General features: G+C 55.6%; 1 protein-coding gene across 1 annotated transcript in view; it reads right to left on the bottom strand.

The window, feature by feature from the left end:
• LOC120517025 (CUB and sushi domain-containing protein 1-like) overlaps window positions 1-20,242 on the bottom strand; it is a 293,367-nt gene extending 273,125 nt beyond the window's left edge. The window contains exon 1 of the mRNA XM_039739099.1: window positions 19,669-20,242. Within this exon, the coding sequence (XP_039595033.1) occupies window positions 19,669-19,735 (67 nt within the window). The 5' untranslated portion in view covers window positions 19,736-20,242. The remainder of the gene's footprint in view (window positions 1-19,668) is intronic.
• Window positions 20,243-21,230: the final 988 nt, after the last annotated feature.

Raw genomic sequence — 21,230 nt, 5'->3', positions numbered from 1 at the left:
CTCTTTAGAGTCGGCGAGGCGCCTGACAGACTGCAGCTGCGGCCCACCCGCCCACTCGCTGCCCCCTACCCAGAACCTTTCGTTCCCACTTTATCTGGGTGGGTTTAAACAAAAGGCCATTTTGATTCAATATAGCAACCCCCAGTGCCCTCCTGGGCCACTAAAGGGCGCCCCCTCAGACTCTCAGCTGGCGTTTGAGAGCCTCAAAGTGCATTGAAGGGAGGACGTGAGCAGTGAAGCCCCCTGGAATGAGAGTGGCCCCTAGACTGGCACTTTTTACTAGCAATGGACACCCTGGGCGAAGATATGATCATGGTGAGCATGGCACAAACCCCAAGTATTGGGAGGTCTTGGGGGTCTCTGTTTATTGCAGAGTGTCACACTGCCAGCCTGAGCTGACCCCCAATACTTCAGTCTTTTAATCTGTGACTTCACTGAATGGGTGGACGGGCAGAAGGGTAGACTGGTTAGTTTGCCCCCTCTGATGCCCATGAGCCATAAACGGCTGTTGGCTCACTGATTAGCAAGTCATTATGAAAAGCTCAAGACAAGGCCAGGTGGCACCACTGTAAGCGAAGGTGCCACACAGCTTCAGGGATCCGAGTTCTACTGTCAGTCTGAAAAGAGTCTCAAAAGCAAAGGACAGGCTGGCATCATGCCAACCCACAGAAATGGGCAAAGCTGGTGTTGAATTTGGAGAACAGCAATAAAGACCCACAGGCCAAAAGATCAAAGAATGTCCACTCTGAGTGTACAGCGGAACAAGAACATGCAGCTGGCATGAGGTGGCACAATCTGGGCATAAGGAACTTGCAGAAGTTAAAGAAACAGGTGAAAAGGGAGATGAAAGGCACTATACAGGGAAACACAGGCCTGGCATTACCACAACCTACATGTCGCCATGGGCACAGACTCGGGCACATGACATGACAGATGTCCTCTGATCTCTGATGCTCAGTGCCAACTGACCTTTCAGCCCTGCCTGATGGCTGTCACCCTGTCGTCCCTGGTGTCACGATGCCCCTCAGCCTTGCTGTGTCATGAAGAGCTCAGACACTCTGGACAACATGGCGGGGTCAAGTCACTGAATGTGAAAGGCACTACGTGGCATCAAGAAACTGGCATGATAGGTGTGAAAGGCACTATATAATAATAGGGGACAATTACAGAGACAGGCGGTAGGTGTGAAAGGCGCTACATTGTGTGAGAGGACCTGAGAGCTGATCCCCTCCATTGCCTTTGATGTGTGGGTTTTAACCCCTTCATGCCCACTGCTTCCTAATAACCCCTGAATGCCAGGCGAGTGAGTCTTCTTCTGTGTCTGGTCAGGGTGGCACCTGCAGAGTCAGTGCCTCCTTTCTGATGCCAGTCTGCCACAATGTGCCATTAATTTCACAGCTCAGATCTGACTTGTTGAGTGGCACCTGATACCCACATTCCACAAGGTGCTCATTTGCCTAATCAAGTCGTTGGGGCACTAAGATGGATGGAGAGGAAGCCGAATGGAGTTTCCTCAAACCCCCACCCTCCTCCTCTTCCTCTTTCCTTTCTGTCTCCCTTTCAGACGCAGGACTCAATGAGCCCCCCACTGACCACTGCTTTGTGACTTAAAAGTGGTCAGCCAGGCAATCAGTTGGTCGTAAGCAGGGCACTTCACGGGGTGACCTAATTTAAGGTCAGTGGTGGGCACACAGAGCTTGGCCCCCATCTAATGGTTGAGTGTGAAGCCCCCAGGCCTGCTTTGTTTGGGGCACCACCACATCGTTCAATGTGACGCTGAATGGCGCCCCCTTCAGGCTGATGATTCCATCCGTGACCGGACACCACCAGGTCCATCCAGAGGACCACCCCAAGTGAATGAGGGCACCACGGTGGTCAAAGAGAGGAATGTCACAACTCCCTCCACACATTCTCAGACCCCCTAACAGTGAAGTCCAAAACGGATGCGGGCACTGAGAGCACACGCTGACCGCCGGCTGCTTGCCTTCCTTCTCCCTGGGAGTCTTTGGGGTCTTGTGTAGGATTGGGGGTCACCTTGGGATGCCTGCAGTTTCTCACTGACCGCTGCATGTTGTGACCTCGCCGGTGGTGGACCTCTGCAGGTGGCCAGGTTTAATTGACCTGCTTGCACCCGAGGCAGACGAGCACCAAGTGGATTTGACGATTTCATTACAATAAATATTTGTCATCATGGCGGACCCCCTCTGCTCCATTAGCATTCGGCGCCAGATCTGAGCCCACAGAAGGAATGCGCTTTGCTTCATCTCCAGGAGGTGGCGCTGTATCATATAGCGCCTTTCACAATACATGCGCCTCCTTGTCCTGTTGAGGGATGTGCAGTCGAACTCGCTGTCCACTTTTATGTTCCCATCACTCGTTAATGCTTGTCACTCAAGGTCACCGTCCCACTGAGGGGGGTCACCCAGGGACAGGCACTGGACAGCCTATTGGGCACACTGTCCCTCTGAGCTGCCATTCAAACACACCTAAGAGAGAACTGGTGGGGGGCGCAAAGTGTCACTAGACCCCTGCTCTGGTCACCTGACGAAAACTGTGCTGTCACTTAAGGACGGGCTGGCAAGCTGGCTGGTCAAAGTCACCACCCTGGACACAGCGAAGGGGCCGCTGACCAAGATGGTAGCACCTTGGCTCCTCTCATGTCCTGTGAGTGAGACCCCCAGTGGGCCAAAGAAATTCAACCCTTCTGCTGCCCCCTGCTGATTTCTCATGGAATGACTCCCTGCCTAGCAAGGCCCAGGCCAACGGGTGGCACTGCCCCGTGGCACTGATGAGCTTGGCACCGGATGAAGTCAACACACCTGTGTGACAGCTGTCACCTCAGTACTGCACACGTCACCTCAAGGCCCCTCCCACTCCTCACTGTCACACGCTTTGAGGACCAAATGTGGGGACACAAAGTAAGGGAAAGTCCACAGTGGGCGGAACTGAGCGCCGCCGAGCGTCCTTAACAAAATGGAGCGACTCGTTAGCATTAGTAGTATTACTATTAGTATTATTAATAGTCTTATTAGTATTAGTCTTATTAGTATTAGTATTATTATTAGTCTTATTAGTATTATTAATAGTCTTATTAGTATTAGTATTATTAGTATTAGTCTTATTAGTATTAGTATTAGTCTAATTAGTATTATTAATAGTCTTATTAGTATTAGTATTATTATTAGTCTTATTAGTATTAGTATTAGTGACCCCACGTGTCCCCTTATGGTTGTCACGACCCCCGAGCTGTCACCACCTATAGTAATAAGTGTCACTGCGGGACACCTGGGACTTTGCTGTCGTCATGTGAGTGCCTGCCTGTCGATGCCAAGCCTTGAGTGGGCAGGATGACCGCAGACAACGCCCTCCTCAGTCCAGACAGTGACCAGTGACGTCACTTTGGGCACAAACGCGAATGGAGCAGTAAAGATGGCTCTGATGAAAGGGGACACTAGCCTGTACAGCACCCCCAGCCACTAGGGGGGCTCACAGAGTTCATCTGAACCTTTGTCTGTGCCCATTTTTCAGGTGCGGACCCCCTGTACTTCAGATTTCACACCTGCCTGATGTTGTGGGGTCCGGTGACCCAAGTCGAGTTTCTGAGCTTAGAGTGCCATCAAGAAGCCACACAAACACACACCGCACCCCAAAGCAGGTGACAGGGTGGCACCCGCGAATTCCGCCCTCTGACTGTGACCGAGGGGACTTGTTTGGGTCAGCATGTTGTCCCCAACTCTGGTGGTCCACTCACTAACCTTGTCCAGCTCCTCTCCAGCTGAGCGCTGCCCCCTTCTTTCTTCCTCTTGTCCCAGCGATTGATTATTTTGTGACAACTGGGCATGAGCAGTGGCACATCTGGTGGGACTTTACCGCTGGAGCTCGCTAAGTAAGTCTGCGCACGGAGACCCCTGAGTTTTCACTTTTTTTTTCTTTTTATTAATTTCCAGTCACACTGAGGGTCCTAAGTCCCCCACTCCTGTGTAGTTCTGGCCAGTCCATCGGCCACCTGCACTGCAAGGACCCCTGGACCGTCACGCCACCGACCGGCCCTCATGTGCCCCCCCACACAGCACTGGCACAAACAAGACCAGCAGCACGAGGCAAAAGCTGTCAGCAGGGGACAAAAATAACCCCACGGTGGTCACGTCATCCATCGACATCGCCGGCCTCATTAGCGGAGCCTGAAAACGAGTCGCAGCGGCAGCAGCAGGCGAAAGTTTAAATTTAGGCTAATTAGGAAACAGCGTGGGCATCAAAGGTGACGCCAGGCGGGGGGCCGTCCTGTGCCCGCGCCTATGCCTTCTCATTGAGTCTTTGAAACAAACCCAGTAACATCTGGAAATGAATCTCACCGAGTCCTGGGCCTGCAGGGGGCGCTAAGGAGACTTTGCAGTGACAAGCAGCACTCTGGTGCCACCAGGCCTTAAAAAGGAGACATGTCACCTCTGGGAAGAAAGTGGCAAGCATGAGACAAGACGATGGAGGACAGACCGGTGCCCACAATATCAATGAAAAAGGAGATTAGATGGAGAGAGAACACGTGATGGAGGGCACTTCATAGGAGACAGGCCTGTAAGGCGCTATATGACAGACAGACAGACGTCACTTGGCACACTGGCTAGTCCTACGATTTCACAGATGGAGCATCCTGGGTTCAGGTGTCACGTCCTGTCCTCTGGTGTCCACAATCTCAAAGATGTGCATATAATGGTGGTCTGGGATTAAGGGGCCCTGCAATGGACCCTGATATTGCCAGGATGTTCTCAAACCCACCCTTGACCCTAAATTAGATCACCTGAGCTTGTGAATGTTAGGTCAGTTTGACATACAAGAAAGGCGCTATATAACGCGAGATCCAACTGAACTACAGCACCCACTGCCTGTGCCTGCTTACCAAGTACGTAGTTGTGGGGTCCTGAGTCTACCCTGGCAGCGGAATCGACCCTGGATGGGACATCAGCCCACTGCCTGGCCTGAAGGTGGATGAGAACATGGCATGCATGCCAACAAACTCACCAATCCCACTCAACTGATTCCTCAAAGAATGCCATCAAGTGAAGATCTGAAAGCCCCCAAAGTCCAGTCCGCCACACTGCCCAGTCACTTACTCCGTGATTCTCTTGGTGACAGATCCATCTGGAGTCCTCGTCCTCCATCTCTTCAAACACTTCAGTCCTGTCGCCTCCTTATCTCCTCTGTCACACTCTAGGGTCCTGAGTGGGTCTTTGTAGTTCGTCACTGTCACTCTCTAGGGTCCTGAGTGGGTCTGTGCTGCTCATCACTGTCACACTCTAGGGTCCTGAGTGGGTCTTTGTAGCTCGTCACTGTCACTCTCTAGGGTCCGGAGTGGGTCTGTGCTGCTCGTCACTGTCACTCTCTAGGGTCCTGAGTGGGTCTTTGTAGCTCGTCACTGTCACTCTCTAGGGTCCTGAGTGGGTCTGTGCTGCTCATCACTGTCACTCTCTAGGGTCCTGAGTGGGTCTGTGCTGCTCATCACTGTCACACTCTAGGGTCCTGAGTGGGTCTTTGTAGCTCGTCGCTGTCACACTCGAGGGTCCTGAGTGGGTCTTTGTAGCTCGTCGCTGTCACACTCGAGGGTCCTGAGTGGGTCTTTGTAGCTCGTCGCTGTCACTCTCTGTGGTTCTGAATTGATCTGTGTGGCTTGTCACTGCCACTTTTGTTCTGTGACCTCTTCCTTGCAGTATGAACACCTCCCAGCACTCTCACCAGGGTCTCATAAACTCCCTTGACTTGCCCTTCACACTTCAAGGCGCTATATAGCTCAACACCCTGTTTGGATGTGGCCGGCCCGCTGTGCCCCCCAGGTCCTCTGTCATCTGTTCCGGTCCCCCTTGCGTGACTCATTTGGCGTCGTCCAGCTGAGAGTGACAGTTCAGCACCACGGCTCCCGGTTGGCCACTTTCAGCCCTGCATGTCATAGACTGCCCTCCCACCTTGGGCTGGTCCCCGCCTCGTGCCCACCGCAGTTCCCCATCGGCCTTGTTCTGACCCCCGGTTCATTCGTGAAGGTGTGGTGGGCTCTCCGGGTTAGAAGTGCTGCCACTGGCTAACCTGCACGCTGCCTAATGATTAATCCCGGCATGCCCTGCCCATCTGTCCGCCTGATTTATGTGCCCTCGCCAGCCTCTATCTGATCTAATTAACCAGAACCCATCGCTCGCCTCCCACTGGAGACATCGTCGTTTTCCAGAGCGTGTTGTCATCAAAACCGGAAAAATATGAAACGGATTACTCAAACAAATGAGCTCGTCGTGAAGACCACTAAATGCGGCGCCATTCATTACTGTGATCCTCCTCCCCCTCATTAGCACATTGGCTATGGCGGGCAGGGGGGCTCGGGGGTCTACCCAGCTGGAGAGTCTGTGCCAATTATGCTAATGACACCAGCTGGTCTTCACAAGCGGATCGGCGCTCTTGGCGTCTGGACTCGGGTTCAACAGCATCCACGGGGTACTGGAATGTCTTGTCCGCACCCTAGTTTAGTGGGCATGGACCCCCAAATGAACCAATGTCCCCCACCCTGGGCTTCAGATGACTGTTGGGTCATTTAGCTGCCATTAGAAACTCCCTGTAACTGGAAGAAACTTTTTTAGGCAATGCCATGCCATTCATCCATTTGCAAACCCACCTGTCCTAGGAGATGGGCATACCTGGCAGGGAAAACTCTATGGAGGTGCCAGTCAGTCACAGTGACACCCACAGGGCAGAAGTAGAGGACTTGGCAAGAAAACCAAACAGCCAGAGGGGGAAACCAACAGCTAACATCCAGGGGGTGGAGCCTATCCTGGGACCCCTGGGTGTGAGGCATGGACCAGGCATGGATGTGGTGCCAGGACAGTGTGTGGCACGTGCCAACAGCAGGGCCACTTTAGGGACACCACACATCTTTGAGGCTCGCACAGGAAGCACCACAGAGACGTGGAGAGGTCATGGGTGAGACTTGGACCCAGAACGACGACTCCATGAGGCTAAGCACTTCACCACCATGCTGCCCAGAAGGCACTGGGGATGGGTTTCATGCCCTGCTAGGGCGCCATCTCTGTGGACTAATCATGTTCTCCCCCCACCCAGTCCTGGGGTCCCACATGCGCATCCACCTGAGCAGCACACCCTGCTGGTTGAATCTGAGTTCTCGAAGTTCTCGCTGTTGTCCTTGTCATCTGTCTGGCTGGCCTTTACTGAGTGGGCACAAGAGAGGAGCCAACCCTAGAAGGTGTGCCAGGCCACCAGAGTGCTCAGTGGGTGAGAATACTGGCATCGGACCTGATCCCCCCTCATTGTTCCCCAAATATGTCACCCAGGAGTTACAGTAGATGTGCCCGCTATCAGTGAGCGACCTGTGATGAACTGGTACTCTGCCAGGCTATGCCCAGTGGATGTGAGGGGCGGATCAGCTAAAGCCAAAGAGAGGCCCGGTTAATGGCTGTCACTCTGGCTCATTGGTGTGTGACCTGCACCAGAGAAACTGGGGGTCTGTCTGATTGCCCACCGTCAAAGAAGTTCAAAAATAAAAAAGGCAAAAAAAAAAGAAAAGAAAAACGCCAAGACGTGAAAGGTGGGCATCGAGTTGAAAAAAAAAGGAGAAAAAAAGAGAGACACAAGCTGTGGAGATGGAGGAGCCTGCAGGGCGAGGGTCTCAGCTGCATGTCGAGGGGGAAACACGGCTTCTGTGGACATCCTCAATGATTACAGCGGGGGTCCGGGCCGCAGGGTTACATGGAACAACCTGGACAGGGTCTGTCACATGGCCTACTTAGGGACACCAATGACATGGGGGATGGGGGAATCATGCACAGAAAGTGATGGGGCCAGGATCTGAACCGAGAACCCTGGAGACCCCCAGTGCCACACCACTCTAGAACAAATGAGGTGGGCCTGAGTCAGCTGCAGTGCCCCGGGACTCTGTCTGCCCCTTCATTGTCCAAGTTCACGTATCCAGAGCAGGGCACGGGACAGGAGCAGCACCTGGAATGGACAAACATGCCCACCAGGGCCAATTCAGTGTTGCCAGCCCACCTAACTGGCATGACTTTGAACTGTGGGGGGAAATCAGAGCCCCCGGCGGAATCCCACCAGAAAAACATGCAAATTCCACACATGGAGGACACAAACTCGGGGGTCCTACGGGTGTCCTCAGCGCACCTCTGGCACCTTTGTGTGTCTCAGCCAGTGCCCGCTGGTCCTGTATGTGTGTCAGAGTGGACTGAAATGCCCAGAGCAGCAGCTCATGGCTTCGGTGCCAGTCTGGGCACCTGGAGGGCCCTTGTCTGCTGGTCTTGGGGGGGCCAAGGTAGTGGAGAAGACAGCTGAGTGTCTCCACATTGGCACTTACACTTTTGGGGGTTGGCATCACTCATCTACTTCATGAGATCCCACTCACTCTCGTTGTCACACACACACACACACACTGTCTCACTCTTACTCTGTGAACCCCCAAGCTGCAGGTCTGAAGTGGGCTGCACATTAAATGCTGGCCTGAGTGGCCATGGCAAATGGAGGGCAGTGGGCACCCACCTAGCAGGAAATGGCAGACTAAAGGGTGGCACGAGAGAGTTTACAGTAAGAATGGAGGATGCGAGGCGAATGTAGTTGGCAGGACTGAGCAGCACAGCCAGCCTTCGCCCAAATCCCACTCGTCCCCTCAGATTGTTTCTAAAGTCCCACAAGGTGGCCCTCAGCTTGGCACTGCATGCCACTGACTGGTCTGAACCTGCAGAGTGCGCTTGACTGTGTTAGCCACTAGGGGATCTCACCCCATGGACATGGACATCACTAGTGAGATGACTCAACAAGTCCTGTGCCAGGGGGCTGACTGGCACCAACGTCTCAGTGGTCTCACTGTGGTGCCCAGGTTGTGGTTGGTGCCCAGTGCTATCAGGATACCCATGCACGTAGACAGATGCAGGACATGGACAATGTGGCAGGTTTGTCAAAATGTAAGCTCTGCCCGCTGAAGGGGCATTAATGTGTGCCATCTAATCTAGCTGGAGGCTGTTCAGAGGACGAGGGGGCCGTGGGGGGCCGAGGGGGGCCAGAAGAGCTTATCCACCAATTTGTTTCCCCTTTGAAGCCTCGCTCGCCAAAAGCTAATAAAGCCCAGCTTGGCGCCGTGTGCAGGAAGTTCATTCCCTTAACGCTGTTGGCATTGTGCCAGCTCTGGGCTCGTTAGCGGGCTGCCACCAATAAGATGACACCAATGAGCGAGTGCTGGAAGGCAGCAACTTTTGTACTGTAACTGGGCCTTGTGAAGAGCCAGCCACAGTGCCAAGAGTCCTGGGCAATGCCACCTTCAGCTCTGCCTTCAGGGGCCTTTTGAACTGTGCCCGGCTGTTGGCTCCAGTGCCCGGGCCAGTTTGACTTTGAGCTCCTGAAGGGCTCAAGTGGGCACAGCACCTATTGCCTATTCACTGTCACGGGAAGGCAAAGCCAATCCGAGCAGCAAGTGGTGCCAAGCAGGAGGCGTCTCCAGATGAGCTGCCAGTTCACCATAGGGCTGACCTCACCTAACCCAGCAAGTGATGGAAACTGATTCCCAGTACAATACAGGACTGGCTCCACACCTCCTTGTGGTGCCAACCTGATGCCTAACAACATGCCCAGCCCAAGATCAGGTCTGAGAGTTCAAATTAATCAAAGGGGGCTGCTGATACTTTGCAAGGCCAGCCTTCATCTGAGACATGGAAGGCCACCGGTGATGGTAGGGGACAGTAGGGACAGCTCCACAAGGAGCTACTGGAGTATGCCAGCTCCCGGACTGGCGCCACCCAAGTTCACTCAGATGGGCTTTGGATCTTGTGGTGCCAGAACGTGATCAACAAGACAGAAAGGCAGAGCAGGACAGGCCAAAAAAATAGGAATGTGCAAGTGGCGGGCAACGCAACCAGGCTGGCGGATCAGCAGATGGTGCAAAATGGAAATGGTCAATGCCCACATGTGACGGACAGGGCAGGTAAGGAGCCACAGGACAAGTGCCTTCTGATGGCAGACAAGATATGCCCACTGAGTCGTGATGGACAGGATGGAAGGGTCAGTGCCCAGTGTGACAGACAAGGGAACAGACTTGAAGCAGTCTGGTGACAGACAGAATGTCGCCGAGTGGGCACAGGTGGGCACAGGTGACAGGTAAGGCTGCCGGGTTGGTGCCCACTGGTGACGAGGCCCTCAGTTCCTGGGTGTTTTATTCTGCACGATATAAAAGTCCTTGGTCGAAGTTAGGTGGGCGTTCGTGTGTGTGTGTCCCTTCAGACGCAGCAGGGATGCCCCAGCTGAGCATTTGTTGTCCCCTTCTGTCATTTCTCACGATCGCCCCCTGCTGACGAGGACGAGCAGAAAGCCCCCAGCTACCAAGTCAGGTCAGGGCTGGCGGGACGGTGACCAGGAGAAGCTGAGGTGACTTGTGCCCGCGACGCTCCGCCTGCCACCCCTCTCCGCAGTGCTCATCTGGCACTCGAGTGGCGGACCCCCGCTCCCCACTCAGGGGTCTCCACTGAGTCGGGGTGGCCAGACGCTGTCAATAATTCAATAAATGATGACATCAAGTGACGAGGGGCCTACCGTGTGACCCATACGGAACGGGGACTAACTTCGGAGCGTGACGAGCAGATGTGGCCGCCGCGAGCCGCCGTGGAGCGACACATAAAGTCGTGTTTACTTGATTGCTATTCAAGGTGAACTCCCTGAGAAATAAAATGAAATCACGTCGCCACTTATTAGAAATTCTCGCGGTGATTTCGGTCTGCTTTGTTTTTTTTGTCATGAGCACAGATGACACGTTCCAGTTTCGGGCCCCTCGCGCTGATGAAGTCGGAATCCGTTAAACTGAAGCCCACCCGCCCGCCAGGCGGCTCGCGACTCTCAAGTGACTGCAGGGGACAATCGCGTCTGAAGCAGCAGCAGTCAGTTTTGTGGAGTGTCCTTCGAATTATTAAGGCGAGCAACACGGCGCATCGGCGGAGACTTTAGGGGGTCCAGCAGTGAGGTGGGCACAGGGGACCCCCGACACATCCAGAAACGCTGACAAGCACGGTGGTGGGGGGCTTCGGTCCACAATGAGAGGAGACAAAGTAGAGCCCACCTAGGTGGCATACAGTGCCTTGGAACTCGAGCGGGGGGCGATCAGCACAAATGGTGCCACGTGACCGACTCGAGAGCTGAGCCTGACTACCAATGTGTCTGTCTGCCAATGATATGGCGCCTTTCTCATCACCAACTCCATCTTTCCTACACTTTATAGCGCCTTCGCCTGTGATATGCGCCTTTCTCATCTCTGCCTATCTGTGCCCTCAGGTGCCCCCCAGGGGTCCGCCATGTGACTGCTTTTCCCTTTTGCCGAGGTGTATCATATGACTGGCACCTGCCTCCCCCCTCCCCCAGAGTGCACAAGAGGGCACTGCCTTCGGGTATAGGATGGCAGCTCACCACGTTCAGCACCTGGCACAGAGGTGCCACTTCACTTCTTTATTTTGTACCTGAGGCTCGTCTTCAATGGGCACAGCCCTGCAGCCCATGAGTTCCTCTCACAGCCGGTGGTCTTTGGCCTTCAGGATGTGCCCATCCCTAGTCCTGTGGCTCTGCACACCCTGGTGCCCCCACAGTCAGATGCCAGTTTTGCCCCCCAGGCCCAGAAGCGGGCAGCTGATTGTCGACCCACCGTCAGTCGTAACAGAAGCCACTTGAAAGGTCGTTGGCGTCTCCGGCGGTCTTAACGGATGTTTTTCATCTCACGTCTCAAGTGTGTGCACTGGCGCTCGACGTGGGCCGACGGAGTTTACCAGAGGAGCGCTCGGAGGCGACTTCATGGTGACATTAGCGTTTGGGCAGCGATGCCCGTGTCATCCGTCAATTGGCAATCGAGTAACCGAGACATTCCCGGGGGCAGACACAATGGTGGGCATGACATAAGGATAATAAGTAAGTGGGCAGCAGGGGTCGCACTTGTTACCAATGGGCACTCAGTTAGAAAACTAAGACCAACAGCAAGTGCAGCGGCACCATCTGGTGGGCCCACCAACCTGCCCACCCGCACAGTCATTTATTATGAGCAGCCCGTGGACACAAACACACACACACCTGAGACGGGTGACAACAGCGACCCTGACGGACAACCTCACCAGTGCCAACAGGGATGTGGGCTTAGACGGACAACAGAGCTGACACACCAGCAGGTGCCAGGCACGCCAAACAAAATGCCACAAAGTGTGAAGAAAGTCACTGGGAGAAAAGGGGCATGAAGTGAGGTGCCATGGGCAGAGCTGAGGATGGCCATACGCCTGAGACTTCTGCACTGTGAGTCTAAGCTATCCATCCATCCAGAATCCAACCCGCTATATCCTAACTACAGGGCCACGGGGGTCTGCTGGAGCCAATCCCAGCCAACACCGGGCGCAAGGCAGGAAGCAAACCCCTGGCGGGCAGGGCGCCAGCCCACCGTAGGGCCTAAGCTATACATCTACTTTTAAATATCGCGCCTTTCACTGTGAGTGCCACCACAAGCACAGTGGGGGGTCCGTGCCAGTGTGGCTCAACCAAGATACCCTGCGATTCTCCGCTCCCCGTGGCCACCGGTCACCATAACGGTCAGGTGAAAGGTTGGGGACAGAATGGCCCAAAAGGCTGCTGCCTGCCCAGAGAGGGGGACGATCAAAATCATCGGCGCAAAGGACCCCCTGGAGTCCAGCAGTCACCAGCTTCATGTGAGGAAGGCAGCGGACCTCCTGCTTCAGTGCCAGAACACGAGACGTCGACCATTCCAAAAGTTGGCGCTCACAGTTACCTCTCGAACCACAAGATGGCCGCCTCTTAGTGGACTTACAGCACCGCCATCGCTCCCCGTGGCCTCCCAGCATGCACCTCACTTAGGCCCGAGACGGACATGAAGCATCAGCACCTTCATGGAGACCCCCAGAATGAGGACCACCTGTAGACACACTGCATGTCACGCGCACCCATGGCATCATCGCTAGGCGTTAAGGCACGACACTTTGTCACCGGACCTGTGGTGGGCCTAGGTGACGGTGACAATGTCCACCCAGCCCCCCCAAAGCCACACATCTCCCCCTTCCAGCTGTATCTCTCCGCCTGTCTGTCCCTTCCTGAGCCGTCCACCCACTTTGTGCCCCCCGACTGAATCTGCAGCCCCCACTCCTTCTGGCCTGGCTGACTGACATTTCTTCATATGGCGCCTTTCACTGCCGTCTCACAGGCTGGTGAGCTCCTCTTCCTCCCTGACTGCCCTGCTCCTTCCCTGCCCAGTAAGTTGGCATCATTTCTGGGTCAACAGATGGCATGAAATCCATTGGGCATCCAGCATTGTTCAAAAGATGCCTTTGCTCCTTGAGTGCCAATGCTCACCACAGTGTCACAAACACCCTACTGCCCCCTACTGGCCTGCTGCTTGGAGACTCGCCCGCCCTCCTTTGGCCCTTCGATGCCCGCTGCTCATTTCAAGCCTTCGCCAGTATGTGGGGCTCTGGGGGGCTAAAGGGGGCCGCGGACGCCAACTCCGCTCGCCATCTACGCTCAAGGCGCTGGCATCGCTGGTAATGAGCGCAACTGGTGAGATTTGCATAATTTATTAGACCTCGTGGAGAAATGTGCTGATCTTCATCATGTCTACAATTATGCAAATGAGTCAATAACAGGCAAAAAATTAATTTCAAATAAACGACACTTTAAAGAAAGGCTCTTGTACAACGACATGTCGAGCTGAATGAGAACACCGACGTCACGCCAAGAGCAGCCCTCTGGCAACATGGGCACATGTGGGGCATCTGTTGGGGAAACCAGACTTCTCTCAGTGCCCCCCTGGCAGCGTTATAACAATCACATGGGCGCAGCTTTGAGGTTAATAATAACAATAACTCTTTGTATTTATATAGCGCCTTCCTCACCACTCAAAGCGCTCAGCAATTGCAGGTTAAGCGCCGACAGAGCAGACTCCCTGTTGGCATTTACGGGATTCGAACTGGCAGCCTTCCGATTGCCAGTGCAGATCCCCAGCCGCAGAGCCACCACTCAGTGGTTACACCATTGCAGACTTGGCACAGAAACTTGAAAGCGTCCATCCAGGACTGTAGGGCACAACTGTCATCGGGTGCAAGGTGGGCACAGCTGGAGGGCAAGTACAGCTTAGCAATGCCAAGGGAGAACGTGCAAACTCCACATGGGAAGGGCACCTGAGACTTGACCCAGGCCTCCTTGTGGCACTGAGCCACTATGCCACCCACGTTTGGACCAACGAGGAGGAAAAGAAAACAAAACGTGAGGAGACAATCAGCTGTTAGGAAAGGCGCCGTCACGCGACTCTGAGAAGGCGCGCGCACAGGCATGAGTGCAGTGGGTGCGCGCGCGCGCGCTCATGCACACGTCGCTATATTGAAAGCAGAGCCCGAGTGGGTGCCAAGGTCGGGACTCGGTAGTTTCACGCGACCACCTGACAGCTCATAGCACGTATAGCGCCTTTCAGAGCCTTCTTGAAGTCTTTAGAGAGTCTGAATGAGTCGCTGCTCGCCCCCTTCTGCAGCCCCTAAGCCGCCTTTCTTTCGTTCTCTTTCTTTCGTTCTTTCTCTCTCTCTCTCTCTCTCTCTCTCTCTCACGAGCCCCGTGATTGCCTGCTCGTATCGGCCCAGGTGAGCGCGCGTGCGCGACACCGCCCGCCTGCCCGCAGGTGCTGCCGGTGTGCCCGGCGGGCACGCGGAGACGACAATGAGCGCTGACAGCCCCACGCCGCCGTCGCCGCTTTTGGCTTCTCTTGCCGGTCCCGCTTCTCTTCTTTGTTCTTTCAATAAACGCTCATCCGGTAATACAATCAGACATGCCGGCTGCCTGTGAATCAAACATCCGCTCGAGCAAATGCTGCATGAAATCTTCAAAGTGTCACTCAGGGATGCCATTTCAAAAAAAAGAACAGAAAATGATCTTTAATGCCGCGTGCCGGTAATGCGACTGTTCCGGGGAGGGTGGCCTGGAAAGTACCGGATCAACGGCGGACGAGGGTCGGCAGGAGGGCATCTCAAAGCGACAAGAGGCCAAAGAAACGAGCTGCCAGTGCTCAGACCCCACAAGCCCCTCACGTCGGCTGGGCTTCGGCCACTTGGGGACAAGGGACTCGGATGTGTGAACAGGCTCTGGTGCCGGCAAGTGGGCAGACTGACTCTTTACTCTCCATTGGTCAACGAGGTTCAGATGTGGCAGCAGACCACCAAGTACACGGATGGGAGACCAAATCTGTGCCTTGATGCCAGTTCACTGCAAAGAGAGCCTATCACAGTATTGTCCTGGAAGCAATGCCAGCCCATCATTTGGCACTCCGGCGTGACCAACAAATGGTCAGCTCTGTATGGCTTGGAGTTAAACAAGAGGGCACGTATTGCTGTGCCACCCTCTGTTAGAGTAGCACAGATTGATGAATGATTACTATCACATAAGACTGGCCCTGGGTTCAAATGCCAGTGTGGCACACTCGGCTTTCCTGCAACATGCCTCGGACCTGCAGGTGTGGCGCGGCCCTGACCCAACGTGCCATGTGTGTGATGGACAAGTGTCCTGGCTGCGTCGGTCCCTATCTTGTGCACACACACACTCACACAGCCCACTCCGCTGGTGCCCCCTGCCCCTTGGCCTGTACACTCCTCACAGACCCTCAGACTGGCAGCACCTTTCACAAACCCACTGCAGTAACCGTGCAAACTCCATTTTCATGGCATGACTTGCCAGGAGCAGCGGTGACACTGGGGGGCTCTGCAGGGCTGGCATCCCATCCATGGCACAGCGGGCATTAACTGAGTGACATGAACGATGGATTGGGGCTTATTACTTGATGGAAAGGCGGAGGGCTGGACAGCCAGACTGACCAACCGAATGACGGGCAGATGGGCATACGAGCAGCTTTACACAGATGTGAATCAGTGGGTCACTCGTTCAGTGGGCTCCCTGCTCATCAGGTGGGTCGGCCATTTCTCTTCATTTCACTTCTCATGATAACCTTGAAGGTTGGCACTCTAGATACTGATGCCCCTCACCAAATGCCAATAGCTGTGCCAGCAAGAAGACTAAAAGCTCATCTTCTCCCTCCTATTTGATACAGGGAGTTATCAAAAGGGCACCAGTTGGGCACAGGCTCCTCAACTATAACTACACCATTAAACAAGTCTCTGGGGGGGTGCCATCTCCCATGAGCACCCAACAAGGGTGGGGGCATCAGATTACACAAGGCACGGCCTGCTGCAGCGAGTACCGAGTCACCAGTGAGCAGGATGCCAGGCCGGACCAATGGGGGCACACATCAGTGGGTGTGGATGAATTTGACCAGCAGAGGTGCCCAGGTCAGGTGGTTTATCTCTCAGAGGCTGTGCCCACGGCCCGGGTGGCATTCCCGGCAGGTGAGGGGTTAACGGCAAACAGTTCAGTCTTCTAAACGAACGCGTGGCACTCGAGGCAGGAGAAGAGCAGACAGCTGGGATGAGACCTCGGACCCCAATTAGCCGCCAAGGCAAACACTCGGCCCGTCTCCATGGGAACGGGTCAACGACGAGCTCCTTCATTGACTTTAATCGGCCCAAATCCTCTCAATCCAAGATTACCTCCAAGTTTGGGACAAAGCAGCGGACGGCGACCACCACAGACACCGAAGGGGGCATATCATCCTTTTGCCAGTCCTCCTAGTGCCCCCAGAGGTGCCCTTGCACTACGGTGAACTGCAGCTTTGCTCATCCCTTCGTCTTGTCAACCCAGGGAACCCTAAGGCCACATGGGGCACAACACCAGACAGATGCCAGTGCACTCCAATCCCTCACACTGTGCCACTTTTGAGTGTCTGGTTTGGAATCAGCAAACTCGTGTGGATGTAGAAGAGCATGGTGTGCCCACCTGGAGGGTGAGAGGGCTGAGATTTGAACTCGGGTTCGGTGAGGCAGCAGCGCCAACCACTGGGCCACGTTGTAGCACCTGGTGATACCATATAGCGCCTTTCCGAGAGAACACTCCCTCAGGGGGCCAAGCCCAGTGTCTCATTCTGGGTCACACAGAGTGCCAGTGCCCTATTCATCTCGACAGCCATGGCACCAGAAGGCTGGCACTTCCTCCTTGATGGCCATTATGGCACCTTTTGGCCCCATGAGAAGATCAGTGAGCTGCCATTCTCCCTGGCACTTGCACAGTGTGCCCGCGCAGTGGTCTGTTCAAACGGACGGATTTGTCACCTTGAGGGACGAGGACCGTGCTGTAGGGTGCAAGGCGACCTCTCCATGGCTGATGTCCCAACTCAGACGTGGCCGACAGGTGAAACATTAAAGACAGGAGAGCCCGGAGGCCGACTGTGAGGGTCTTCTCAGAGACCACCTCAGAACAAACAAAACAAATACAAACATGCTGTATATATAGCGCCTGTCCCTCTACTTGTCCCCGCCAAAGTCACCGCTGTCACCGAGCACCGAAAGCAGGCGACAGAAGCCAAGCGAACGTCGAGAAGCGCAGAAATGCAACGCGCAGTGAACGCGTGAGTCACCAGCGCACCTCGTCGGTGCCACCAGGCTGTGCCAATTAGCACTTGGCAAATGCAAACGAAGGCTGTCCGGACCCCAAAACGGCTCAGAACAGAAGAGAGTCGCCTGCCGTGAGCCAAGGGGCTCGTCGAGGAGAGGGCACGGCGACAAAGCGGGGTATGCACGCGGACAGCGGCGGGCCAACGTGTGCCACGCGCCTGATCAAGCGAGATTAATTGGCGCTCGTCCTCCCGAACTCCCCGCACGCCTCTGAACAAGAAGGAGCAGCAGTCGTTGTCATTAAGCGTGAGAGCGCAGCTGTGACACAACTAATGAGCACACCGGTGGCGTCACCCACGGAATGCCCAGTCCCGTCACACACACACCATGTACACGAACGAGAAACGGGGGCATCCTAAGGGCAGCACTATCAAAGACCAGCGTTTAACGGTGCCATCTGAGCGGCTTAATCCAGTCTCGGGGCACCAGGCGCAAGGCAGGACCCAATGGACGGGCACCATTACGTCAGAGGAGCACCTACAGGAGCACGGAAGGCGACACAGGGCCAGCGTCAGGACGTGCCATCTCCGTGGAAGGCGTCGATGGCTGGGACCAGACTCGGGCCACTTAAGGGACAGGTGACAACGCGATAGAGAGGACCGAGGCAGACACGACACGCGCCTTCCTGAGTTTGTGACCCGCAGGTGTGGGGCAAAGGGACAGCGACGAGCCTGATGGCAGAGGTGAGGAGGATGAGGAGGATGAGGATAAACACATAAGTGACACCAGGGGCGTCACCAGCTTTGCCCCCTGCACCCCCCAGTGCTGTTACTTCAATACAAGTGTGAGATGGAAAACTGAGGGGGGTGGGGCGGGGCGGGGTTGAGCCCCCCGAGGAGCTTTCACGGGTGGTCAGAAGGGCTGGATGGCCACCTACACACACTCTGAGTGTGTCACAGATTCTCCTGGCAGCCCAGATGATCGCCAACCCTGACCCCTCGGCCCTTCTGAAGTCTCCATGCCCGTTTCCTCGCGCCCACCTTTGATCAGCCGGCCTCCCTTCCCCGCACCCCAGGAGCGCTGATGGCATTTAGAGAGGAGGCGACTGGCAGGGCGGACATCTTCTAATGTGCCATCAGTGATCACAGGAGTGGCCCAGTCGCCGTGAACTGGGGTCTCAGGCCGGCACCCAGGTGGGCTCCAGTTTTCCCCATTTGCAGCATCCGGCTGAGCGGAGCTGGAGAAATCGGTGGTCTCTGTCGTTGGCTAAAGAAATCTAGAAGAAGACTGATGAAGGACCCCTGGGTTGACCTGGGCAGCCAGCTCTCGCCCTGCTCGGCCACCTCTGCACCAAGTGGCGCGGCCCCGATCCGCAATGTGAACGGGCGATCCCCGGCTTCACTCCGCTTCACTCGGGCGCGCGCCCTCGCGCGCTCCCGCCCCGCGCCAGACACAAGCCTGCATAGGATCGGAAGTTGAACTCCAGCCAGATGACTCAAAGGCCCCTTCAGTGTGGCGGTGGCACGAAGAACGGCGCCAGTGTGAGTGTGCAGGCGCCCGGAACAGCGGGTCCCGTGCGCTTACGTAAAGGCCGACCTTGGCGTCCGCCGTGTGTGCCGAGGGGGGTCTGCCCGGGTGTGACGAGTGGCACGTGCGCTCGTTTCAGGTACCCCCGAGCCCCACGTTGATTTGATGTCACCCGAGTTTTGGGAGCGCTTCATCATCCGGACCTTCCTTCCGGGGGGTTTGGTGGTATTTTGGTGCCCAGCAGGCAGCGGCCCCCGCACCCCCTGACCAGGCAGCGGCGACGCCGTCCGCAGTTTCGGCTGCGAGCACGATCTCATTACCATTGCCGAGGGGCTTCCCTGGACTGGCACGAGCCCGTTAAGGCGGACCTGGCATTTGAACCCCCCGAGCCGTAACGGTGGGCACAAGCACAAGTTCCCCCCGACACGAAGACCAATGTCACCTCGTGAACGGTGCGCCAGCCGAACAGACGCAAGTTTTGAACCCTTGCAGGTAAACCGCGGAGCGGGTGTCACGGCGCCCGAAGCCCAGGCAGCATCGGCACGGCGACAAAAGCCAGAAATGCCCAGAAAGGCAGATTCGGGGGGTCGATCGGCGGGCGGGCTTACGGGCAATGCCAATGCGATGCCTAAAAACTTACCGTTCGCTGCAATGACGAGTCCTGCGAGGAGAAGCAGCGGAGCCCCGAGTCTCCTCCGCGCAGTCATGTCTGCTGCTATTCCACACGGCCGCTGTAATTCGGATTTTCTCCTTTATTTCCGTTGCCCGGGTCCTCCTTTGGCCGTCAGAGATCACAAAAGCACATCCAGCAGATCCCGCTTCGGCAAAGGGACGTGACGCCTGTGCTGCAGGGAATCGCCTCGATCAGCTCTCATAGCATCGGCGAGCGCCACTGCGGAGATCCGGCAAGGCAGCGCGGAGCGGAGCGGGCAGAGGCAGAGGCAGAGGCGGTCTTCATCCGGCGAGCGACACACACGCACTGTGTTCGGGGGAACGGGAGCGGCGAGCAAAAAAAAAAAAAAAAGACAGCAGAGGCGAGCCGCTCAGGCGGCGCTACCAGTAGAAGGAGCTGCTGGACTCAACCATCGTCGGCGCGCAGGGGAAGGAAAGCAGATGGAGAGTCGGAGCTGCAACTTTGCAGGCGACGTCAACCTTCTCCCAGGCTGACAAAACACCTAGCGGGTTCGAATGAGCGAGCGAGCGAGCGAGAGAGAGAGAGAGAGAGAGTGCGGCTCCCGCCTGCCAGCAGACGACACCGTGTGCGTGACACGCGAAATCAGCGCTCCGGGCTCGCCTCACTCCGCTCTCCGGCCGTCCATTGGCTGCTGCGGCTGCTGCTGCGGCTGAGAGAACACAAAGCCGACTTGGCCGAGCGGATCATCGACACTTCATGCGCACCTTTGCATTTTTTTTTTCTTTTAACAGAAGCGCCGAGTCAGGGCTCGTCTCATCGCGCGAAACTTGTACGGGACCAAAAACACACACACACGCACACACACACTTCGGTTGGCAGCCGGGAATGAATACCACAGACCGGGCCAATCGGATTTGGGGCTTCAATCGGCATGCGGCACATATCGATACACGTCATCGACAGGACACTCGATACTCTTTGAAACGCCTCATCGAGCCTGAGACCCTCGGAGGGCGCCGAGCTGCTGTAGCCCCTCATCAGAGGAATCCCAAGTCCGTGACCGAGGCGCGTGCATGTGCGGCAGGGCGTCCCTTCTAGGATTGGCACCTGCTTGGCGCGCGCCTGTTGCCTAGCGAATCTCACACGTGCACGCGCACGCGCGCTCTTCCTCTTGTTGTGTGACTGAAACAGCAATAGCCGGGGGTTCAAATGAGCGTGCCCGCGCAGGCCTCCACGCGATGGCTGTTTGCTGTTTTGGTCGCCGTTGGACTGGAGACACTAGAAATGTCGTGTGCTGAACGCGCCCACCACCACAGATACCACAGATACCACAGGCACGACAGACACTCCGGAGTTCAAAATCATCATCTTCGCTATTTAGTTATTTGCCTGCGTGGATTACAGAAAAAGAGCCGTTCGTGTCAGAGGCTCCGTCCACTCGCTAAGTGACAGATTTGAAGGTGGCTTTTTAAAGCACGCCAGACTGTCACACTCACAACCTTCTTTCAGAAATCACGTCTTGTCTAATGGTTGGCGTGCGTTTTTTTTTTTTTTTTTCTTTTCTCCTT

This window comes from Polypterus senegalus, chromosome 16 (assembly GCF_016835505.1).
Source record: "Polypterus senegalus isolate Bchr_013 chromosome 16, ASM1683550v1, whole genome shotgun sequence".
Classification (NCBI taxonomy): Eukaryota; Metazoa; Chordata; class Cladistia; order Polypteriformes; family Polypteridae; genus Polypterus; species Polypterus senegalus.
Note: the sequence above shows the minus strand (reverse complement) of the source record. Positions and strands in the feature narration are given on the sequence as shown.